The sequence below is a fragment of the Salvelinus namaycush genome, chromosome 20, assembly GCF_016432855.1.
Source record: "Salvelinus namaycush isolate Seneca chromosome 20, SaNama_1.0, whole genome shotgun sequence".
In the NCBI taxonomy this organism is placed as follows: Eukaryota; Metazoa; Chordata; class Actinopteri; order Salmoniformes; family Salmonidae; genus Salvelinus; species Salvelinus namaycush.
In genome coordinates this window covers 21,616,480-21,635,591 of record NC_052326.1, presented here as the reverse complement: position 1 = coordinate 21,635,591, position 19,112 = coordinate 21,616,480, and the positions used below count along the sequence as shown (strand labels likewise).

At 44.4% G+C, this 19,112-nt stretch overlaps 1 protein-coding gene across 2 annotated transcripts; it reads right to left on the bottom strand.

Annotated features, from left to right (window-relative positions):
* Positions 1-272: 272 nt before the first annotated feature.
* LOC120065715 (alkaline phosphatase-like) lies at positions 273-17,992 on the bottom strand. Of its 2 annotated transcripts, XM_039016800.1 has the most exons (13): positions 17,844-17,992; positions 17,522-17,599; positions 15,311-15,433; positions 14,054-14,173; positions 12,029-12,144; positions 11,010-11,184; positions 10,365-10,540; positions 10,014-10,154; positions 9,759-9,828; positions 2,636-2,770; positions 2,278-2,469; positions 1,756-1,875; positions 273-1,606 (listed from the first exon to the last, which is right to left on the bottom strand). In XM_039016800.1, the coding sequence occupies exons 3-13, from the start codon at positions 15,414-15,416 to the stop codon at positions 1,341-1,343; spliced, it is 1,617 nt and encodes a 538-aa protein (XP_038872728.1). In that variant the 5' UTR covers positions 15,417-15,433; positions 17,522-17,599; positions 17,844-17,992; the 3' UTR covers positions 273-1,340. The 2 variants fall into 2 exon arrangements, with proteins under 2 accessions (XP_038872728.1, XP_038872727.1); XM_039016799.1 differs by lacking the exon at positions 17,522-17,599 and having other exon boundaries at positions 500-1,606.
* Between the last annotated feature and the right edge of the window lie 1,120 nt (positions 17,993-19,112).

The following is a 19,112-nucleotide window of genomic DNA, read 5'->3' as shown; positions in this document are numbered from 1 at the left end:
GTGGCTAGTGTCCATTCACATACCACACAAGCCACAGCAGTGCATGCTGTTGACAAGTTACACTAAATGCAGGAAACCTCAAATGCTGAATATCAGTTTGTTTCAACTTTACATTCCATTTATTCTACATTGTTACAGAGATCTACTTTCAAATAATTTCCAACTGCACTATACTTTTTATTTTCATAAATCCTACTTTTGATAAGATATATGAAACATTCTAATATAAACATTTAATTAATTAATTTGTGTTCCATTACACATTTCTTAATGAAATTACAAATTTGTTCTAATCCATTCCAAATGGTTTCCAGAATGCAAAGTGCAACCACAATCAGTTCTAAGCAAACTGCCATTATCTCTACTATTTCAGAGGGGTTGGGTTAAATGCAGAAGACACATTTCGGTTGAATGCATTCAGTTCTGCAACTGACAACTACACGTATCCCATTTTCCTTCCCATTGACAGTACACACACCAATAATGTTATGACAACATCTTATGAAAAACCAACAGGACTTCCTTTATTGGCTAAGGGATCTTGCCACAACTTCTGTTTTTGGAAATACTGGTGGGTGTGTTTCTGACTCTTTTCATTCAATGCCTTCGGGAAGTATGTACAAAGAACATGGAATACATACCATTTCAATAATTAAAAAAAGTTTAAACTATACATTCAAATATAGCCTCTACTTTCCTCATTGCAATGTTTTCACTTCTCCCCCCCCAAAAAATGATGAGGTAGATTCTGTTAACTGTTTGTCTTCTGTTTAGGTCGAGGGAGCGGATGAAATAAAATATGAATATAAAAATCAATCCCTTTACAGTAGGTTTCTAAAAAGTAACTGGTTTCTTTAAAAAGTTGATTAATCCAAAGTCATACAATTGACAGAAAACAAATAGGTGGGCAGCAACATTGCTTTATCATTAATCATTTTTTCCATACAATAATTGATATCAATTCAGAGTGATGCCCTTCTCTTAAACCCACTGATATGAAAGAATTCTTGAAATAGTTTTGGTGTTACCAGAATGATGAACAATGCAAAAGTTGAGTAACACAACCTATCCTATATGTTACAGTAGAGTGAAAGTGATATCCTCCTATTTACTCTAAAACTGAATCTGGTTGAACGTCACCAACGCTCAAAACACTCATCTTTAAATGCCCTTACAGTGGTCCCAAAGTCATTCAACTGGACATTATTATTTTTAAATCAACAATAGAAAATCCCCACACAAAAAGATCCACATTACAACAGGAAAAAAGGTGTGAGAGTATTACATGTATAAGGAGAGGAGGGGCCTGTGGGGTGCAGGAGGGGGGTTGGGGTGAAAGGTCAGCAGAGGAGGCGGGTGAGCGTGAGGAGAGCTGCCAGGCTGGGCAGAGCAGGGCTGAGACTAGAGGCTCCACCGAATGACATGCAGTGGTCTCTGTTCTGGCCGATGCAGGCAGCATAGGCCATGACATGGGGAATGTAGTTCTGCTCGTGGACACCGTGCAGCAGATGAGCCATGGGGCCCTTAGCAAACACAGCCACATCCTCTCCTCCATGAGTCTCCATACGCAGCGGCACTGCAGACTGGGCCTGGTAGTTATTTCCCTCTGGAGAGAGGGGCGGGGTGGAGAGAGAGAAAGGGAAGAAGAAATAGATCAGATGGATGATTTCTGGCATACCAAAGACCAAGTGGTGTTCTCTATGACAGAGGACTGTCAAAATGGCACTATGTCAATGACGGTAAGACTTCACTTACGATAGTCAAGGGTGGAGACGTTCTCTCTCAGACCGTTGATAACTTTGAACCCTGGTCCGTTCCCATATAAGATGGCGGTAAAGGGTTTCTGGTCCACATCACTCAACATGGGAGCCAGTCCTGTAGACAGAGAGGAAAACAATACCCCACCTCCATCACCATCCATTGTGAAACAAAGTGAATCAAATCAAATTGTATTTGTCACATACCCGAATACAACCTTACAGTGAAATGCTTACTTACAAGTCCCTAACCAAAAATGCAGTTAAAAAAATATGAATAAGAATAAGAATTAAAAGTAACAAGTAGTTATAGAGCAGCACTAAAATAACAATAGCGAGACTATATACAGGGGATACCAGTAAAGAGTCAATGTGCGGGGACACAGGTTAGTCGAGGTAATTGAAGTAGTATGTACATGTAGGTAGAGCTATTAAAGTGACTATGCATAGAATCATACCCAGATGACTGATACAGTGTATCTACATACAATCCATGGTTGTAAAATCATTCATTACTCACCAAAAATGGTGTTCCCTCTTGGCGTGTAGCCTCCGAAGTTGAACATGTGAGAGTGGTCAGCAGTGACGACAGTCATTGTGTCATAGATGCTGGTTATGAGGCCGGCGCGGCCGATGGCCCGGTCCATCTCTACTGCCTCATGTAGGGCCTGCTTGGCTTTGCCCTCATGATGTCCGTGGTCGATGCGCCCCCCTGCCAACGCACAGCCTGGTTAACCTCTCTCTCTCACGCAGATGAGAAAATCTAGCATCAGCATTGGCAAAGCAGCCTCAGTTTTGCAAATTTTACATTCACATTATATAAATGATTAACCTGATGCAACACACATTTACTGGTGCCAGAGTGACAAAACACTCACCCTCCACCAGCAGATAGAATCCCCTGGGGTTTTTCCTCAGGATCTTGATGGCCAGCTCCACCATCTCCGTCAGGGAAGGATCTGTCTCAGTGTTTCTCTCCAGGTTGTAGGGCAGATCTCCCGGCTCAAACAGACCTGTGTTAACACAGGAAGCTCGGTTTAACACTGAGAAGATGATTAACAGTGATCAACATGCACTGTATCAGAAAACTGTCATTTATACTGTAACTCTAATTGGGTATTATCAACTAGTGTGTACATAGTATTGTTGTTTCTCGCTCATTAACATATTTTGAGGCTCGCCTTGTAAGAGGCTATATTTGTTGCACCTGTTAGTGAGAATGCTGTACCAATTTAACTGGTATGTGGTAGTAGTGTGACATTAATTAAAAATGTATAGGGGACAGATTGGAGTGGCAGCAAGTCTTAAACCTTTATGGTTGAGCATTTTGCCATACACTTTTGCTCTGTTTTGCCATGTAATCGCTGCCAGTTTGTGCAAACTCAAAATATTAATTGATATGCTGTATGTGTAAACACATTATTTAGCAGCCAACCTGCTTGCACCAATCCCATATAATTACAGTAAAATACTGTGACATGTAAATCCTATCTCCCCTCAATGAATTTCACTCATTCATTATGATTACGGTAGCATTTACTTTTTTACATTATAATACAGTCAATTCTACAGTACTGCTTTGATACTGTATTTAGATTACAGTAGACCAATGAGCTGTGTCACGACTTCCACCGAAGTCGGCTCCTCTCCTTGTTCGGGCGGCGTTCGGCGGTCAACGTCACCGGTCTTCTAGCCATCGCCGCTCCACTTTTCATTGTTACATTTGTTTTGTCTTATTTCCCCGCACACCTGGTTTACATTCCCTAATCACACTACATATATATTCCCTCTGTTCCCTCCCATGTCTTTGTGTGGAATTGTTTTGTTACGTGTTTTGTGTGACGCGCCAGGCTGGTTTTTCCCCGGGTACCGTGTTTAACCCGAAGTATGTTTAATTGTTAAACATTTGCATCATTGTGACTGTTGTCGCGCTTTTCACTTTCGCCATTGGCCGGAGGTTTTGACACAGTTGCGTCCGTCTGTTGTTAATTCTGCCAAATAAAGTGTGCGCCTGATCAACTCTCTGCTCTCCTGCACCTGACTTCTATACCAGTAGCGCACAACCTGACAGAATTCCACACCACCCATGGAGTCAGCAGGATCAGGTACCCCGGTCCAAGGGGTTGAGGAGCGCGTCCGAAAACACTCTGCGATGCTGCAACATCTCGGCACCACGATGGATCGCGTTGTCCAGACGATGGACCGCTGGGAGAGACAAGGAGTCTCTCCAGCGCCTCGATCAGCACAACCGGGGTTACCACTACCCGTCCCTCCTGTACCCGGTCCCAGTGGGGTGCGTCTCGCCCTTCCCAGGGAGTTTGATGGGACGGCAGCACGGTGCCAGGGGTTCCTATTACAGCTGGACTTATACCTGGGCACTGTTTACCCGGATCCCTCGGGAAGACAGAGGGTGTCCGCCCTCATCTCGTGCCTCTCGGGGAGAGCTCTGGAGTGGGCAAACGCGTGTGGGGAGAAGGAGATGCGGCGTTGGACCACTTCGAGGAGTTCACCCGCGATGAACGTCTCTTCCACCTGAGGCAGGGGACGAGGAGCGCCCAGGAGTTCGCCCTGGAATTTCGGACCTTGGCCGCCGGAGCAGGATGGAACAACAGGGCGCTCATCGACCACTACCGATGCAGCCTGCGCGAGGATGTCCATCGGGAGTTGGCCTGCAGGGATGCCACCATCACTTTGGACCAGCTGGTGGATCTGTCCATTCAGTTGGATAACCTGCTGGTCACCCGCGGACATCCAGAGAGGGCTCTGTCGGTTCCAGCTTCCAGCACCCCCGCTCCGGTGCCAATGGAGCTGGGAGGGCTTGCGCTCAGGGAGGCCGGAGGAGGGGCCTTCATGTGCACCATCTGTGACTGCAGAGGGCACACTGCCGGTCGGTGCCGGGTTGGTGCCTCTGGGAGTCGAGGCAGCAGGCAGAGTACTCTGGCGTCACCCCAGGTGAGTCTGCACCACTCTCATCCAGAGCCCTCTGTTGTCCACCTGTTTGTGCATGTTTTATTTCCTGAGTTTTCCCCGCATTCCCAGCATAAGGCGCTCGTCGATTCAGGCGCGGCTGGGAATTTTAAGAGCATTCGCCCTTAGGTTAGGAATCCCCATTGTTCCTGTGGTTAGACCCTTCCCGGTACACGCTCTAGATAGTCGACCATTAGGGTCCGGGTTAATTAGGTAAGCCACCATCTCCGTGGGCATGGTGACGCAGGGGGGTCACGAGGAGATAATCAGTCTCTTCCTCATTGACTCTCCTGCGTTTCCCGTGGTACGAGGCCTTCCCTGGTTAGCTCGTCATGACCCCACTATTTCATGGCAACAGAGGGCTCTCATGAGGTGGTCGCGAGAGTGCTCGGGGAGGTGTGTAGGGGTTTCCGTTGGTGCTACCACGGTGGAAAGTCCAGACCAGGTCTCCACCGTGCGCATCCCCCCTGAATATGTCGATTCTGCTCTCGCTTTCTCCAAAAAGAAGGTGACTCAATTACCACCCCATCGACGGGGGGATTGTGCGATAAATCTCCTGGTAGACGCTGCACTTGCCAGGAGTCACGTGTATCCCCTGTCACAAGCAGAGACAGCAGCTATGAAGACATATGTCTCTGAATCCCTGCGTCAGGGGTACATTCGGTCCTCCACTTCACCCGCCTCCTCGAGTTTATTTTTTGTGAAGAAGAAGGAGGGAGGTCTGCGCCCGTGTATTGACTATCGAGGTCTAAATCAATTCACGGTGAGGTACAGTTACCCGCTACCTCTCATCGCCACGGCAATTGAGTCAATGCACGGGGCGCGCTTCTTCACTTAACTGGATCTCAGGAGCGCTTACAACCTGTTGCGTATCCGGGAGAGAGACGAGTGGAAGACGGCGTTCAGTACCACCACAGGGCATTATGAGTACCTCGTCATACCGTACAGGTTGATGAATGCTCCATCAGTCTTCCAATCCTTTGTAGATGAGATTTTCAGGGACCTGCATGGGCAGGGTGTAGTGATGTATATCGATGACATTCTGATATACTCTGCTACACGCGCCGAGCATGTGTCCCTGGTGCACAGGGTGCTTGGACGACTGTTGGAGCATGACCTGTACGTCAAGGCTGAGAAATGCCTGTTCTTTCAGCAGGCCGTCTCCTTCCTAGGGTATCGCATTTCCACCTCAGAGGTGGAGATGGAGAGTGACCGCATTTCAGCCGTGCGTAATTTGCCGACTCCCACCACGGTAAAGGAGGTGCAGCGGTTTTTAGGCTTTGCTAATTACTACCGGAGATTTATCCAGGGTTTTGGCCAGGTGGCGGCTCCCATTACCTCACTGCTGAAGGGGGGTCCTTTGCAGTGGTCGGCTGAGGCAGACAGGGCTTTTGGGCACCTAAGGGCTCTGTTTACCTCAGCTCCCGTGCTGGCCCATCCGGATCCCTCTTTGGCGTTCATAGTGGAGGTGGACGCGTCCGAGGCTGGGATAGGAGCCGTGCTCTCTCAGCGCTCGCACACGCCACCGAAGCTCCGCCCCTGTGCTTTCTTCTCGAAGAAGCTCAGCCCGGCGGAGCGGAACTATGATGTGGGGGACCGGGAGCTGTGGCTGTGGTTAAGGCTTTGAAGGCGTGGAGACATTGGCTTGAGGGGGCTAAACACCCTTTTCTCATCTGGACTGACCACCGCAACCTGAAGTACATCTGGGCAGCGAGGAGACTGAATCCTTGTCAGGCAAGGTGGGCCATGGTTTTTACCCGTTTTGTGTTCACCCTGTCCTACAGACCAGGTTCCGAAAATGTGAAGGCAGACGCACTGTCCCGGCTGTATGACACAGAGGAGCGGCCCATGGATCAGACTCCCATACTCCCGGCCTCCTGCCTGGTAGTGCCGGTCGTGTGGGAGCTGGATGCGGACATTAAGCAGGTGTTACGTACAGAGCCCGCTCCCCTCCAGTGTCCCGTCGGACGTCTGTACGTTCCATCTGCTGTCCGTGATCAGTTGATCTATTGGGCCCACACGTCACCCTCCTCTGGTCATCCGGGGATCGGTCGGACGGTGCGCTGTCTGAGTGGGAAGTACTGGTGGCCTACCTTGGCAAAGGACGTGAGGGTTTATGTTTCCTCCTGCTCGGTGTGCGCCCAGTGTAAGGCTCCTAGACACCTGCCCAGAGGTAAGCTACATCCCTTACCCGTTCCACAACGGCCTTGGTCACACCTGTCGGTGGATTTTCTGACCGATCTTCCTCCCTCACGGGGAAACACCACGATCCTGGTCATTGTGGATCGTTTCTCTAAGTCCTGTCGTCTCCTCCCTCTGCCCGGTCTCCCTACAGCCCTAGAGACTGCGGAGGCCTTGTTTACACACGTCTTCCGGCACTACGGGGTGCCTGAGGATATAGTGTCCCAGTTCACTTCGAGAGTCTGGAGGGCGTTCATGGAACGTCTGGGGGTCTCGATCAGCCTTACCTCAGGTTTTCACCCCGAGAGTAATAGGCAGGTGGAGAGAGTGAACCAGGATGTGGGCAGGTTTCTGCGGTCTTATTGCCAGGACCGGCCGGGGGAGTGGGCGGCGTTCGTGCCCTGGGCAGAGATGGCGCAGAACTCGCTCCGCCACTCCTCCACTAACCTCTCCCCCTTTCAGTGCGTATTGGGGTGCCAGCCGGTTCTGGCGCCGTGGCATCAGAGTCAGACCGAGGCTCCTGCGGTGTACGACTGGTTCAGGCGCGCGTAGGAGACATGGGAAGACGCCCATGTTCACGTCCAGCGGGCCACGGTGCGCCACAAAACCAGCGCGGACCGTCACCGCAGTGAGGCTCTCGACCCGAAACCTGCCCCTCCGCCTGCCCTGCCGGAAGCTGGGTCCGCGGTTTGTGGGGACATTTAAGGTCCTGAGGAGAGTGAATGAGGTGTGTTACAAGTTACAGCTTCCCCCCGATTACCGAATTAACCCCTCGTTTCATGTGTCTCTCCTCAGGCCGGTGGTGGTTGGTCCGCTCCAGGAGTCTGAGGTACGGGAGGTTCCTCCGCCCCCTCTGGACATCGAGGGGGCACCGGTGTACTCCGTTCGGTCCATCCTGGATTCGAGGCGTCGGGCGAGGGGCCTTCAATACCTCGTGGAGTGGGAGGGGTACGGTCCGGAGGAGAGGTGCTGGGTTTCGGCGGAGGAAGTGTTGGACCCTTCTATGCTGCGGGAGTTCCACCATCTCCGGCCGGATCGCCCTGCGCCTCGCCCTCCAGGTCGTCCCCAAGGCCGGTGTCAAGGGGGGGGGGGGGGGGGGGGTGGTACTGTCGCGTCCTCTCCTTGTTCAGGCAGTGTTCGGCGGTCGACGTCACCGGTCTTCTAGCCATCGCCGCTCCACTTTTTATTGTTACATTTGTTTTGTCTTGTTTCCCTGCACACCTGGTTTACATTCCCTAATCACACTACATATATATTCCCTCTGTTCCCCCCCATGTCTTTGTGTGAAATTGTTTTATTACGTGTTTTGTGTGACGCGCCAGGCTGGTTTTTCTCCGGGTACCGTGTTTAACCCGAAGTATGTTTAATTGTTAAACATTTGCATTATTGTGACTGTTGTCGCGCTTTTCACTTTCGCCATTGGCCGGAGAATTTGACGCAGTTGCGTCCGTCTGTTGTTGCTTCTGCCAAATAAAGTGTGCGCCTGATCAACTCTCTGCTCTCCTGCACCTGACTTCTATACCAGTAGACCACAACCTAACAAGCTGCCTATAAATTACTGTCAAATTAACAGCAGCCACTTTATAGTGTGACTACAAAAAATGAAACAGGCAGGTCGTAAAATCTATATATACGGAAGAAAAAAATAAACACAATATGCAACAATTTCAAAGATTTTACTGAGTTACAGTTCATATAAGGAAATCAGTCAACTGAAATAAATTCATTAGGCTCTAATCTATGATTTTACATGACTGGGAACACAGATACACTACCGGTCAAACCTTTTAGAACACCTACTCATTCATGGGTTTTTCTTTATTTTTACTATTTTCTACAATGTAGAATAATAGTTAAGACATCAAAACTATGAAATAACACATATGGAATCATGTAGTAACCAAAAAAGTGTTAAACAAATCAAAATATATTTTATATTTGAGATTCTTCAAATAGCCACCCTCTGCCTTGATGACAGCTTGGCACACTCTTGGCATTCTCTCAACCAGCTTCACCTGGAATGCTTTTCCAACAGTCTTGAAGGAGTTCCCACATATGCTGAGCACTTGTTGGCTGCTTTTCCTTCACTCTGCGGTCCGACTCATCTCAAACCATCTCAATTGGGTTGAGGTCGGGGGATTGTGGAGGCCAGATCATCTGATGCAGCACTCCATCACTCTCCTTCTTGGTAAAATAGCCCTTGCACAGCCTGGAGGTGTTCTAAAACTTTTGACCGGTAGTGTATGCATTTGTTGGTCACAGATACCACAGATACCGGTGTAGGCCATCATTGTAAATAAAGGTTAAATAAAAAATTATAATATGTCTGGTGAGTATGCAGGTCATGGAAGAACTGGAACATTTTCATCTTCTAGGAATTGTGTACAGATCCTATCATGCTGAAACATGAGGTGATGACGGCAGATGAATGGAAGAGAAATTAACATTGAATTCTCTGGCAACAACTCTGGTGGACATTCGAATTGCACGCACTCTCAAAACTTGAGACATCTGTGGCATTGTGTTGTGTGACAAAACTGTACATTTTAGAGTGGCCTTTTGTTGTCCCCAGCACACGGTGCACCTGTGTAATGATAATGCTGTTTAATCAGCTTCTTGATATGCCACACCTGTCAGGTGGATGGATTATCTTGGCAAAGGAGAAATGCTCACTAACAACAGGGATGTAAACAAATGTTTGTGCAAAACATTTGAGAGAAATAAGCTTTTTGTATGTATGGAACATTTTTTAAATATTTTATTTCAGCTCATGAAACATGGGACCAACACTTTACATGTTGCGTTGATATTTTGTTTAGTGTACAACCAACAATAATTTAAAAAAGAACTCACCCAAAATGTAATCCACATTATTAGGATTTACTGATAGAAGTTCTCTCTTGTTCCATACATACTGGGCTTTCTGTTCATTTAAAAAAAGAAAACAATATATCATATGGGATTGATCTAAACATGCGACAACTTAAAACTATTCAAATGTCCTTGATAAGAAAAAAGAGAAAGGAGGAGGACTGAGAGAAGAACATGGAGGAAGCAGCAGGACATGGTAAAGAGGAGTGAAAGATGGACTAAGACGGCGCAGCTGACCTTGTTTTTCATTCTGTTAGTCCACTCCTCCACCAAGTTCCTTCCATCTTTGCGGGTACCAAAATGTTTCTTATCTCCAGGATACTCCACATCTGACTGGTTTTTGGGGAACATGTACTTCCTCCCTCCTCCCATAATCACCTAGACATACATTATAGAGATAAAACATTTGATTTATCTCTATGGAAATCCACAGCAAAAATAATTAGGAGAGGATTTACTGTCTGTGAGTCGTAACATTACAGATGCAATTTGCTCAATATTACTGGCTGAACAATGGACACAGTTTGCATGCAGGATTACTGGATGTTTTCTGTAATATCAGGATCCATATTATATGCTGTGACTCACATCGATGTTGGGAATGTTCTCAAAGAGCTGCCTGGCGATGTCCTTGCAGCCCGCCTGTACTGCCTCAGCGGGCATTTCGCCATCAGAGAACCAGTCCCTGTCCACACAGTGAGCGTAGGCTGCGCTGGGGGTGGCATGGTTCACACGAGTTGTTGTGACTATTCCCACTGACTTGCCTGGGTGACAAACACACAAACAGTTTTTGAATGTGCTGCTTGGATTCTGTGCAATAGTCTGCTAGATCTGAAGTCAACCAATTGATCCAAAGAATCTGGAAATTCTAAGAGTAAATACTATATCAGACTGATAAGTGTGGTGTATAAATATCTCCACTGAGAATCAGTGGGTCAGCAACTAAAGAGCTAACGTCTGTTCCTGAGGTGATTATGTGAAGTATCTATTTCTGTGTTATGTGAAGAGCTCAGGTCACAAGGTCACAGCCTGCCTGGTCTGGTCTCTGGGGAATGATTGGATCCCTGATCATCTGTAGCTATAAACTCCCCATTGACATCAATGCATGCCTACAGTACGTTTACAATGTTATCATGCTGTGTCTCTACTGCTTATCCCAGGATGGCCAAATAAGCCTTAGTAGATCTGGTGTGGAGATGTATTGTGAATAAACATGTTATGATGACACTGTACCTGCTTCCTTGGCCCATTTTAGGATGGAGGTGACCTCATTACCCTGTGTGGTGTTGCACTGGGAACGGACAGCAGCTGCACTCACGCCCACAGTTCCCTCGTTGGCCTTCACCCCACAGAGGTATGCTGTGGCCGTGCCTGCACTATCTGCTACCTGGGCATTGGTGTTATACGTCTGCAGAGACAGGGCAGTACCATGTGTCAATTACATAGAATTGTAGTAGGAGTCATTGTTGTGCATGCCGTGTTGGTGTTATACACCCCCTCCAAACATCTTCACCTCTAAATGCAGATTGTGTAATTACATGATAAATAATGTGTGGAAATTGCTGCTCCATTAACAGTGCAGATACAGTAGTTACATTATGTCTGGTTTCTTGACAAGTATGTAACATAATAACACATCATATCGTACGCCATACACTAGTGGTCACCAACATTTTCTGAGTCAAGCTCACTTTCCGAGTCAAAATAAAATAAAATGCAAGCCGAGATCTACCGTTCAAATTTTTAAACATGAATTAAAAAGCGTAAGCCTATGTATGCAACATTATCCAGCTGATTGTGAAACTCAAGTTGCACTGAATTATTTCTGCCTCATGCAACAATTCATGTTGTTAATCCAATGTCCAGATAAAGTGAAATATTACTTGAAAGACAAGCCGATGCAAGCTCATCGAAACACTTTTCTATTGTCATTCATTGCAGCTGCAGTGCTGGTTGTAGCATAACTAGAAGTAGGGAGAACGTGCATTTTATGGCTTATAAAAGTGTTGAATAAAGCATCCCATGACTTGAATGGGGTTTGTGCCACAAATGCTAAAACATTAACATGTGGAAACAGTGCCAAGGAAGCTAAACCAAAGCATGGATTGCTGTCATACCTTTTCCATAGACTGCTTAGAGGGTAAGGAAACCAATCTGTCATTTTGTAATTTGGGTGAACTGTCCCTTTACTTACAGATCAATGTTGCATGCTATTTTCTAGCGCTTCTATATGATAACAGACCAGGTCAGACCTTGGAAAGCGCCACAAAGGGGAACTTGTCCATCTCCAGCTGGGTCTCCTCTCCACTCTGTCCGCTCAGCTGCCCCTTCAGTATTCGTGCTGCAGTCACTGTGGGAATGCCCATTCCTACACAACAAAAGCAAAGCGGCGCTCGCTCTGTTAGGGTGTCAATCTATTTAAGGGACTCAGAGCCTTTTCATCTCATGCATTAACACCTTTCAGTTTTCCATCTGGTTAACATTGCTCTGTGCTCGCTTTTCACAGCAGCTGCTCTTCCCACTAAACAGACACCTATACATTTGGTGGAAAGGACCCCCCTTTTACTTGAGATCTGCCTTTTCACAAGTCAACGAGATTGATCTTTTTAGAGTTGACTATCTATTTTTCCCTTAGTTTTCATATACACTACCGTTCAAAAGTTTGGGGTCACTTAGAAATTGTTTTGTTTTTTTCTTCATTGTTTTTGAAAAGAAAAGCAATTTTTTTGTCCATTAAAATAACATCAAATTGATCAGAAATACAGTGTAGACATTGTAAATGACTGTTGTAGCTGGAAACGGCAGATTTTTTATGGAATATCGACGTAGGCGTACAGAGGCCCACTATCAGCAACCATCACTCCTGTGTTCCAATGGCACGTTGTGTTAGCTAATCCAAGTTTATAATTAATAACTGGTATTCTAGGCAGAGTTGCAAAGAAAAAGCCATATCTCAGACCGGCCAATAAAAATAAAAGATTAAGATGGGCAAAATAATACAGACACTGGACAGAGGAACTCTGCCGAGAAGACCAGCATCCCGGAGTCGCCTCGTCACTGTTGACGTTGAGACTGGTGTTTTGCGGGTGCTATTTAATGAAGCTGCCAGTTGAGGACTTGTGAGGTGTCTGTTTCTCAAACTAGACACTCTAATGTACTTGTCCTCTTTCTCAGTTGTGCACTGAGGCCTCCCACTCCTCTTTCTATTCTGGTTAGAGCCAGTTTGCCCTGTTCTGTGAAGGGACTAGTACACAGCGTTGTACGAGATCTTCAATTTCTCGCATGGAATAGCCTTCATTTCTCAGAACAAGAATAGACTGACGAGCCTGTAATCAAAGCCACAAATGCTGATGCTCCAGATACTCAACTATTATAAAGAAGGCCAGTTTTATTGCCTCTTTAATCAGCACAACAGTTTTCAGCTGTGCTAACATAATTGCAAAAGGGTTTTCTAATCATCAATTGGCCTTTTAAAAGGATAAACTTGGATTAGCTAACACAACGTGCCATTGGAACACAGGAGTGATGGTTGCTGATAATGGGCCTCTGTACGTCTATGTAGATATGCCATTAAAAAAAACAGCCGTTTCCAGCTACAATAGTCATTTATAACATTAACAATGTCTACACTGTATTTCTGATCAATTTTATGTTCTTTTAATGGACCAAAAATTTGCTTTTCTTTCAAAAACAAGGACATTTCTGTGACCCCAAACTTTAAAACGGTAGTTTTGGTGTCAAAATAGATGATTTGGTAGAGGATGTGAACTGACGTACATGTCCACTTTATCCAGCATTACTTTTTTAAGCTTGGTAGTCATACATGACAGAGAAATGTGCACTGTATACTGCTGCATCTAAAAACATAGACAGTTAAGGTTCTTTGGGGTACACAGTTTAATGGGTCTCTACATACAGCAACATAACACAAAGCAGCAGCCAAGTTATCTATTGGCATTGGCAGCATGTTTGTGTAATGCTTGAAGGCTAACATACTCAACATCAGATTTTGAAAGTGTGACATTCTATTTACTTCTGACTGGATTATATCAGTCCACCAGAATGTTTTGATAAAAACGACTATGGATTGATGAGGAGGATATACTCGTTTTCTACTACAACCACTAGGAAAGATAATCTAGAACTGCATAAAAATATTAAATCAGTATGCGGCACATAAGCTCTCTGAGTGCATTACATTGCGTTAAGACTTCACTTTATCATACAGTATGGCACATACTCATGGATTGAAATAGGCTCCTGCAATCATGACTTACCATCACCAAGGAAGAGGATGAGGTTCTTTGCAGTGTTTTGGTTGAGCTTCTGAAGTGTGAGGGCATTCTTCAAAGTATGCTGGGCCCATGTGTTCCAGAACAGGGGATCTTTCTCTTGGTCTGCAACACGGAGGTAGTTTTAGTTTAAAATGAGGAGGAAAAGAGGCCAGTGGAAGTGATCTGTAACAACTGTGAAAGTAGTGGGACAAGTGGGACGGAATATGCCCAAATTAAATAAAATACACTTTGAGGTTTATCCATAGAAGCATTTTTTGATGGACAAAAATTTGATAAACACAGAAAAGATAGAAGCCATTAATAACGTATTAACTTGTATTTAATAACCTAGTTATAACCTTTCTAATTAATGTTTTACCCCCAGAAGATGACAAAGTTCCTTTGTGAGTAACTTATTGCTTTACTGTTTTCAAGTCTCAGCATGACATATAATATGATCAAGTATGGACGATAATATCAAAGAACCAACAGGATGACTATAAGCACATACACATGTACTGTCTGTATTAATAATGACAAGTTCTGTAGGCTCTGGCAACCATAGAACCTCTGACAACTCCAGCATGTAGGCTTCTTATTTCTGAAATCACATGTTGCCTACTATAGCCTAGAACTGCATACACATGTATGATGTTACAACAAGAAGGAACATAATCTTCTTACTGTATGGGTAAAAATATTATACATCTGGAATCCATTTTGTGAATTTCTCCTGATCTGTACATAGTCTTTCAGGAACTAAAATATTCTGGTCATTTTGTAGAAAGGACTAAGAAAACAGAGGATCACTTGCCATACTGTAAATACAGTGTGAACTTTGTTCAGCTGGGTAAATAGACTGACAGTTATAACCCTAACGAGCCGTGTTATTCTAAACAAGACGCAATAAACCACAGAAAAGTAGCACTTCCTTCATAAGAGCATTTGGAGACTTCTGCACATCTCCAATAAATCAAAGCCCAATTTTGTTTCTCTTCCTTCTCCCTGAAGTGTGCACTCATTCACTATTCAAACATTGGATTGGTGTAAGCATGTGCTAGAGTGAGTCTTCACCACATTTCCTAAACAAATCCATTTCCTTTCAAATCTATGAGCAGGATTGAACAAGTGCACACTTCAGGGAGAAGAGGGAGAGAAACAGTTAGTATGTGTCCCCTCTTAGCTCTTTCTGATGGATTTCAGTCAAACAGTTGGATGCTGTTACAAGACATTACATTTATTGATGGGTTTGTGTCTCACCAGGAAACTGAGGCTTCCCCAGGCCTCCCCAGGCCAGACATGAGCAGATGATGAGAAAGAATGTCATGGTCGTAGTGTTACCTGGGACTACCGTCACATACCACATCCCAAACTAGAGTGAGTCTGGAAAATAAGGAGAAATCAGTGCTGATGAAAGAACACACAAAATGATGTTGATTCACAGAAATAAAGTTGATGAGTTTGCTGTAAAGTGCAACAAAGAAGGGGGAAGCAGGTAAGTTTCAACTTAGGCTTTCACAGTGAAAATAAATGGTGGTATTGTGGTAATGTAGTCCCAACCCGGCCCCAAAGGCTCTGGTTAGCCAGCCTTTAATATATTATTATACCCCCCTTCCTTCCCCAGTCCCTCCTCTGTCCCTCTCCTGTCCCTCTTTTGTGCTGTGGTCAAGGTCACTTTAATGGGATTGTGGGCCATAGCACAGAGAGATTTAACAGCCATAACAAAGCCGATTAACACCAAATGATTGACTGGACACTTCCACCCATAAGTAAATGAGAGAACATTTTTAAATTAGGTTTAGAGTTTATAAAGAAGAGAGTTTGAAAAAAGAATTTTTACACATGCTCTAAATAAGCATTATGTACGTGAAAGAAAATGGTATTTCACAAAGTCTTGAAACTGTGTGCGATTGAGTCCTGTTACTTTGATATTAAAACAGACAACGCAGACAACGCAAGTCCTACAAAATGTGTGTAAAATATGAAGTTGAGCTCATACAAATCTGCTAGCTGGTCTCTAAGGAGAGGAGAGGTTTTACCGTGCCACATACGCAGGTCTATCCTCTGAGTGAAGCTCAGAAGTGGTCGGGCCCACCAATCGGCATCACACTAGCCAGCCTGCAGGTGAAATAGCAGAGAAGTGCCAGGATGGCCACCAGGAGAATGCCAGAGAAAAAGAGGGTCACCGCCATCGAGAGTACATCTCGGCCCATGGTGTCAAGGAGAAAAAGTGTCCAGGTTGGAATTTGCATAAAAAAGAAAGACAGATGTTTCCAGTTTCACCTGCCAGCTCAGTACCTGAGCTCTAGGGGGTGAGTCCCTGTACAGGGTTCAATCTGTTTAAGTGGATCTGGGATTAGGTTTAATAATGTTGGTGAGCTCAGGGCTCGGTGACACAGGCTCCTCCATTCTGGGATAACACTGACCTCAGACACATTCCCCCAAACAGATGACTTTGGCCCTCCAAAACGTGATAGAAGAAGAAGAAATAAATCCAGTTCAATCAATGTTGTGTTCCAAATGGCATGTTTTGATCCTTTTCTTTCAAAAACTCTGGGTTTTGGCGTTATCCTAGGGTATGCTGTACACTGCTACTGGTTCAATCCCGAGCTGTATCACAACAGGCCGTGATCAGGAGTCCCATAGGGCGGCGCACAATTGGCCCAGCGTTGTCCGGGTTAGGGGAGGGTTTAGCCGGGGTAGGCCGTCATTGTAAATAACAATTTGTTCTTGCCTAGTTAAATAAAGGTTAAATAAAAATAAAATACAGAATATCTATGGTGATATTGTTAATGTCTCAGTGTCTCTAGCACTGGCATTATTTTCCCCTCTGAACTACCATTGCCTTGTTGAGGAGATGATAAGATGTAATGCCTGTATAGCTTATAAAGGCTCCATGAATATCTGCATAAGACCATACAATGAGTTATTAATTCAGTCATTAGATAAGGCATGTACAGGAGAAATTGTAGATGAGATGAGATCATCCTCTCCTAAGCATATGCTACACATTCCACTCCATTAGTGTCGGCTCAAACATAAATCACCTTGGAAGATAAGTATGGCCATGTCTAGGGAGCAATGACTGTCTAATATTTGTAATTGGTTAAAATAAAACCTGAAAAGAACAAAGGCTTGCTATGTGTTTTATTTTTTTCTGTTTACCTGTAAAAGGTGAGCGTGTCCAACCAATTGAGTTATTGTGCATCACAGTGTATTAGTTATTTTCTAGAGAAATAGTATCGGTTGTGAATTCTGACATGTATTTTACTATGGTTGAGCACTCACTACTAGTTGACCTTTATAATGTTGAAAATGAACATCCAACAGCATAGGATACCAACCAAAATGAATTAAATTGGCTGTATATCTAAATACGTGATTTAGTGTGGTGATGTGAAAACTTGCAAACAATCATCACAATCTCAAAAATCAGATATTGGTGCAAACGCTAATAAAAAATGTTTTTACCAAAAGGAAGGTACGTATTGCTATTGTTGTGTTGATGCTCAATCACGTGTTGGAAGGTTGAGTTATACCTACAAGAATCTGCAATCACAAAAACGTACAGAACAGCTACATTATAGCGTAATATGGCTTTAAGAAGATGGAAAGCGATACACACCATGAAACTATGTAAGCGGATTGTTTAATTGCAGCGATTTTCCTGACAATGCAGCCAATTGCAATAATGTAATTTTATATTTTCTAAATAGCCTGCACGCGATAAACCATTGACATCTCCTGACATTCCAAAGTCTATTGGTGCAAAAAGTTAAAGGAATAAACTTACTGCGGGATCTATTTAAGCTTCTGTAGCAAAAACACTTCTGTCCGTTGACAAAGCACGTTCACCTTTTCATATGTGTTCTTGAGGATCTTTTGACCATCCTTTTATAAGCCTATCTGCTCTGTCTGGACCGCTGAGAATAGCGGTCGGTATTTCACCTCGATGGTGAGAACCACGCTATAAATAATGGCACCATAATATGAAGAGCTGGATCTTGAGTGCCGCCTGTCGCCCTGTTTCACTGTTGCATCTAGGCTACTCAAAATTATTTGTTTTCAAGCTTTTCACGTTCATTTAAATCAGCCGAGTTCATTGTCAGCTTGTGAAAAACTGAAACATATTATAGACCTACATACGTAATATAGAGGTTTATACATAGCATATACACGGTCTTTAGTTTATTTATAGCCTAGTTTATAAATGTGTGAAAACAGTTGCTTGACAAATTGTGATATTATATGACTCCGCTTAATGCACTATACTGACTTTTACAATTATTAGTCTATTGCAGTACACCATATAAACTGTTTATTACAGAATTATAAACTATGAATTAATAATTAGCAGTTTATAAACTAGATTATTTAAATGCACCAATTTATCCTCAATTATTTTTGCTGTTCATTTTATGTCCTTTAGATGTCACTAGAGACCAGTGACCATTAACAAAATGGTAACGTGACCCACGTTACCATTGAGGGAGTTCGATTAGAATAAACCGGGTTGCACCGGGTTATGGCCCGTCATAGGACCGGGCAAAAGCGCTTAGGTTGGAGCGCCCTTTACATATCAACAAGTTGTGTTTAGGGTTATTGGAAACTCATGTTGTTCTGCTCGAACAGTACTCTGCACCTCCTGGTCATATTGTCAATGTCAACCAGGCAGCACGATGCATCATTCAAAAACACACAACATGTATTTTCCATAGGATAGGCATATGCTTGAATTTTATATATAGTTTTGCTTGGGAAGGCAGATATCATATGCATTTTATGAAGAACAAACAGCATTTTTATATATGAAACATCAGAATCCTAAGTCATTACTCCATGTTCATGACATACTTCAGTTTGTTTTGAACGGGACACCCGACAAACCCTGGAAGCAGTCTGGTTTCAAAACGAATGTGATCACTTTTCACCCATTGTTAACTCCGCTCATCCGGGCACCGGGGACAGCTTAATCGAATCCCCTCCTTGGCTCCCTCTCATACAGGAAGGCTACACTACCTGCCCTCTCTCTCCAAGTATCCCCCACAAACAAACCCCAGTG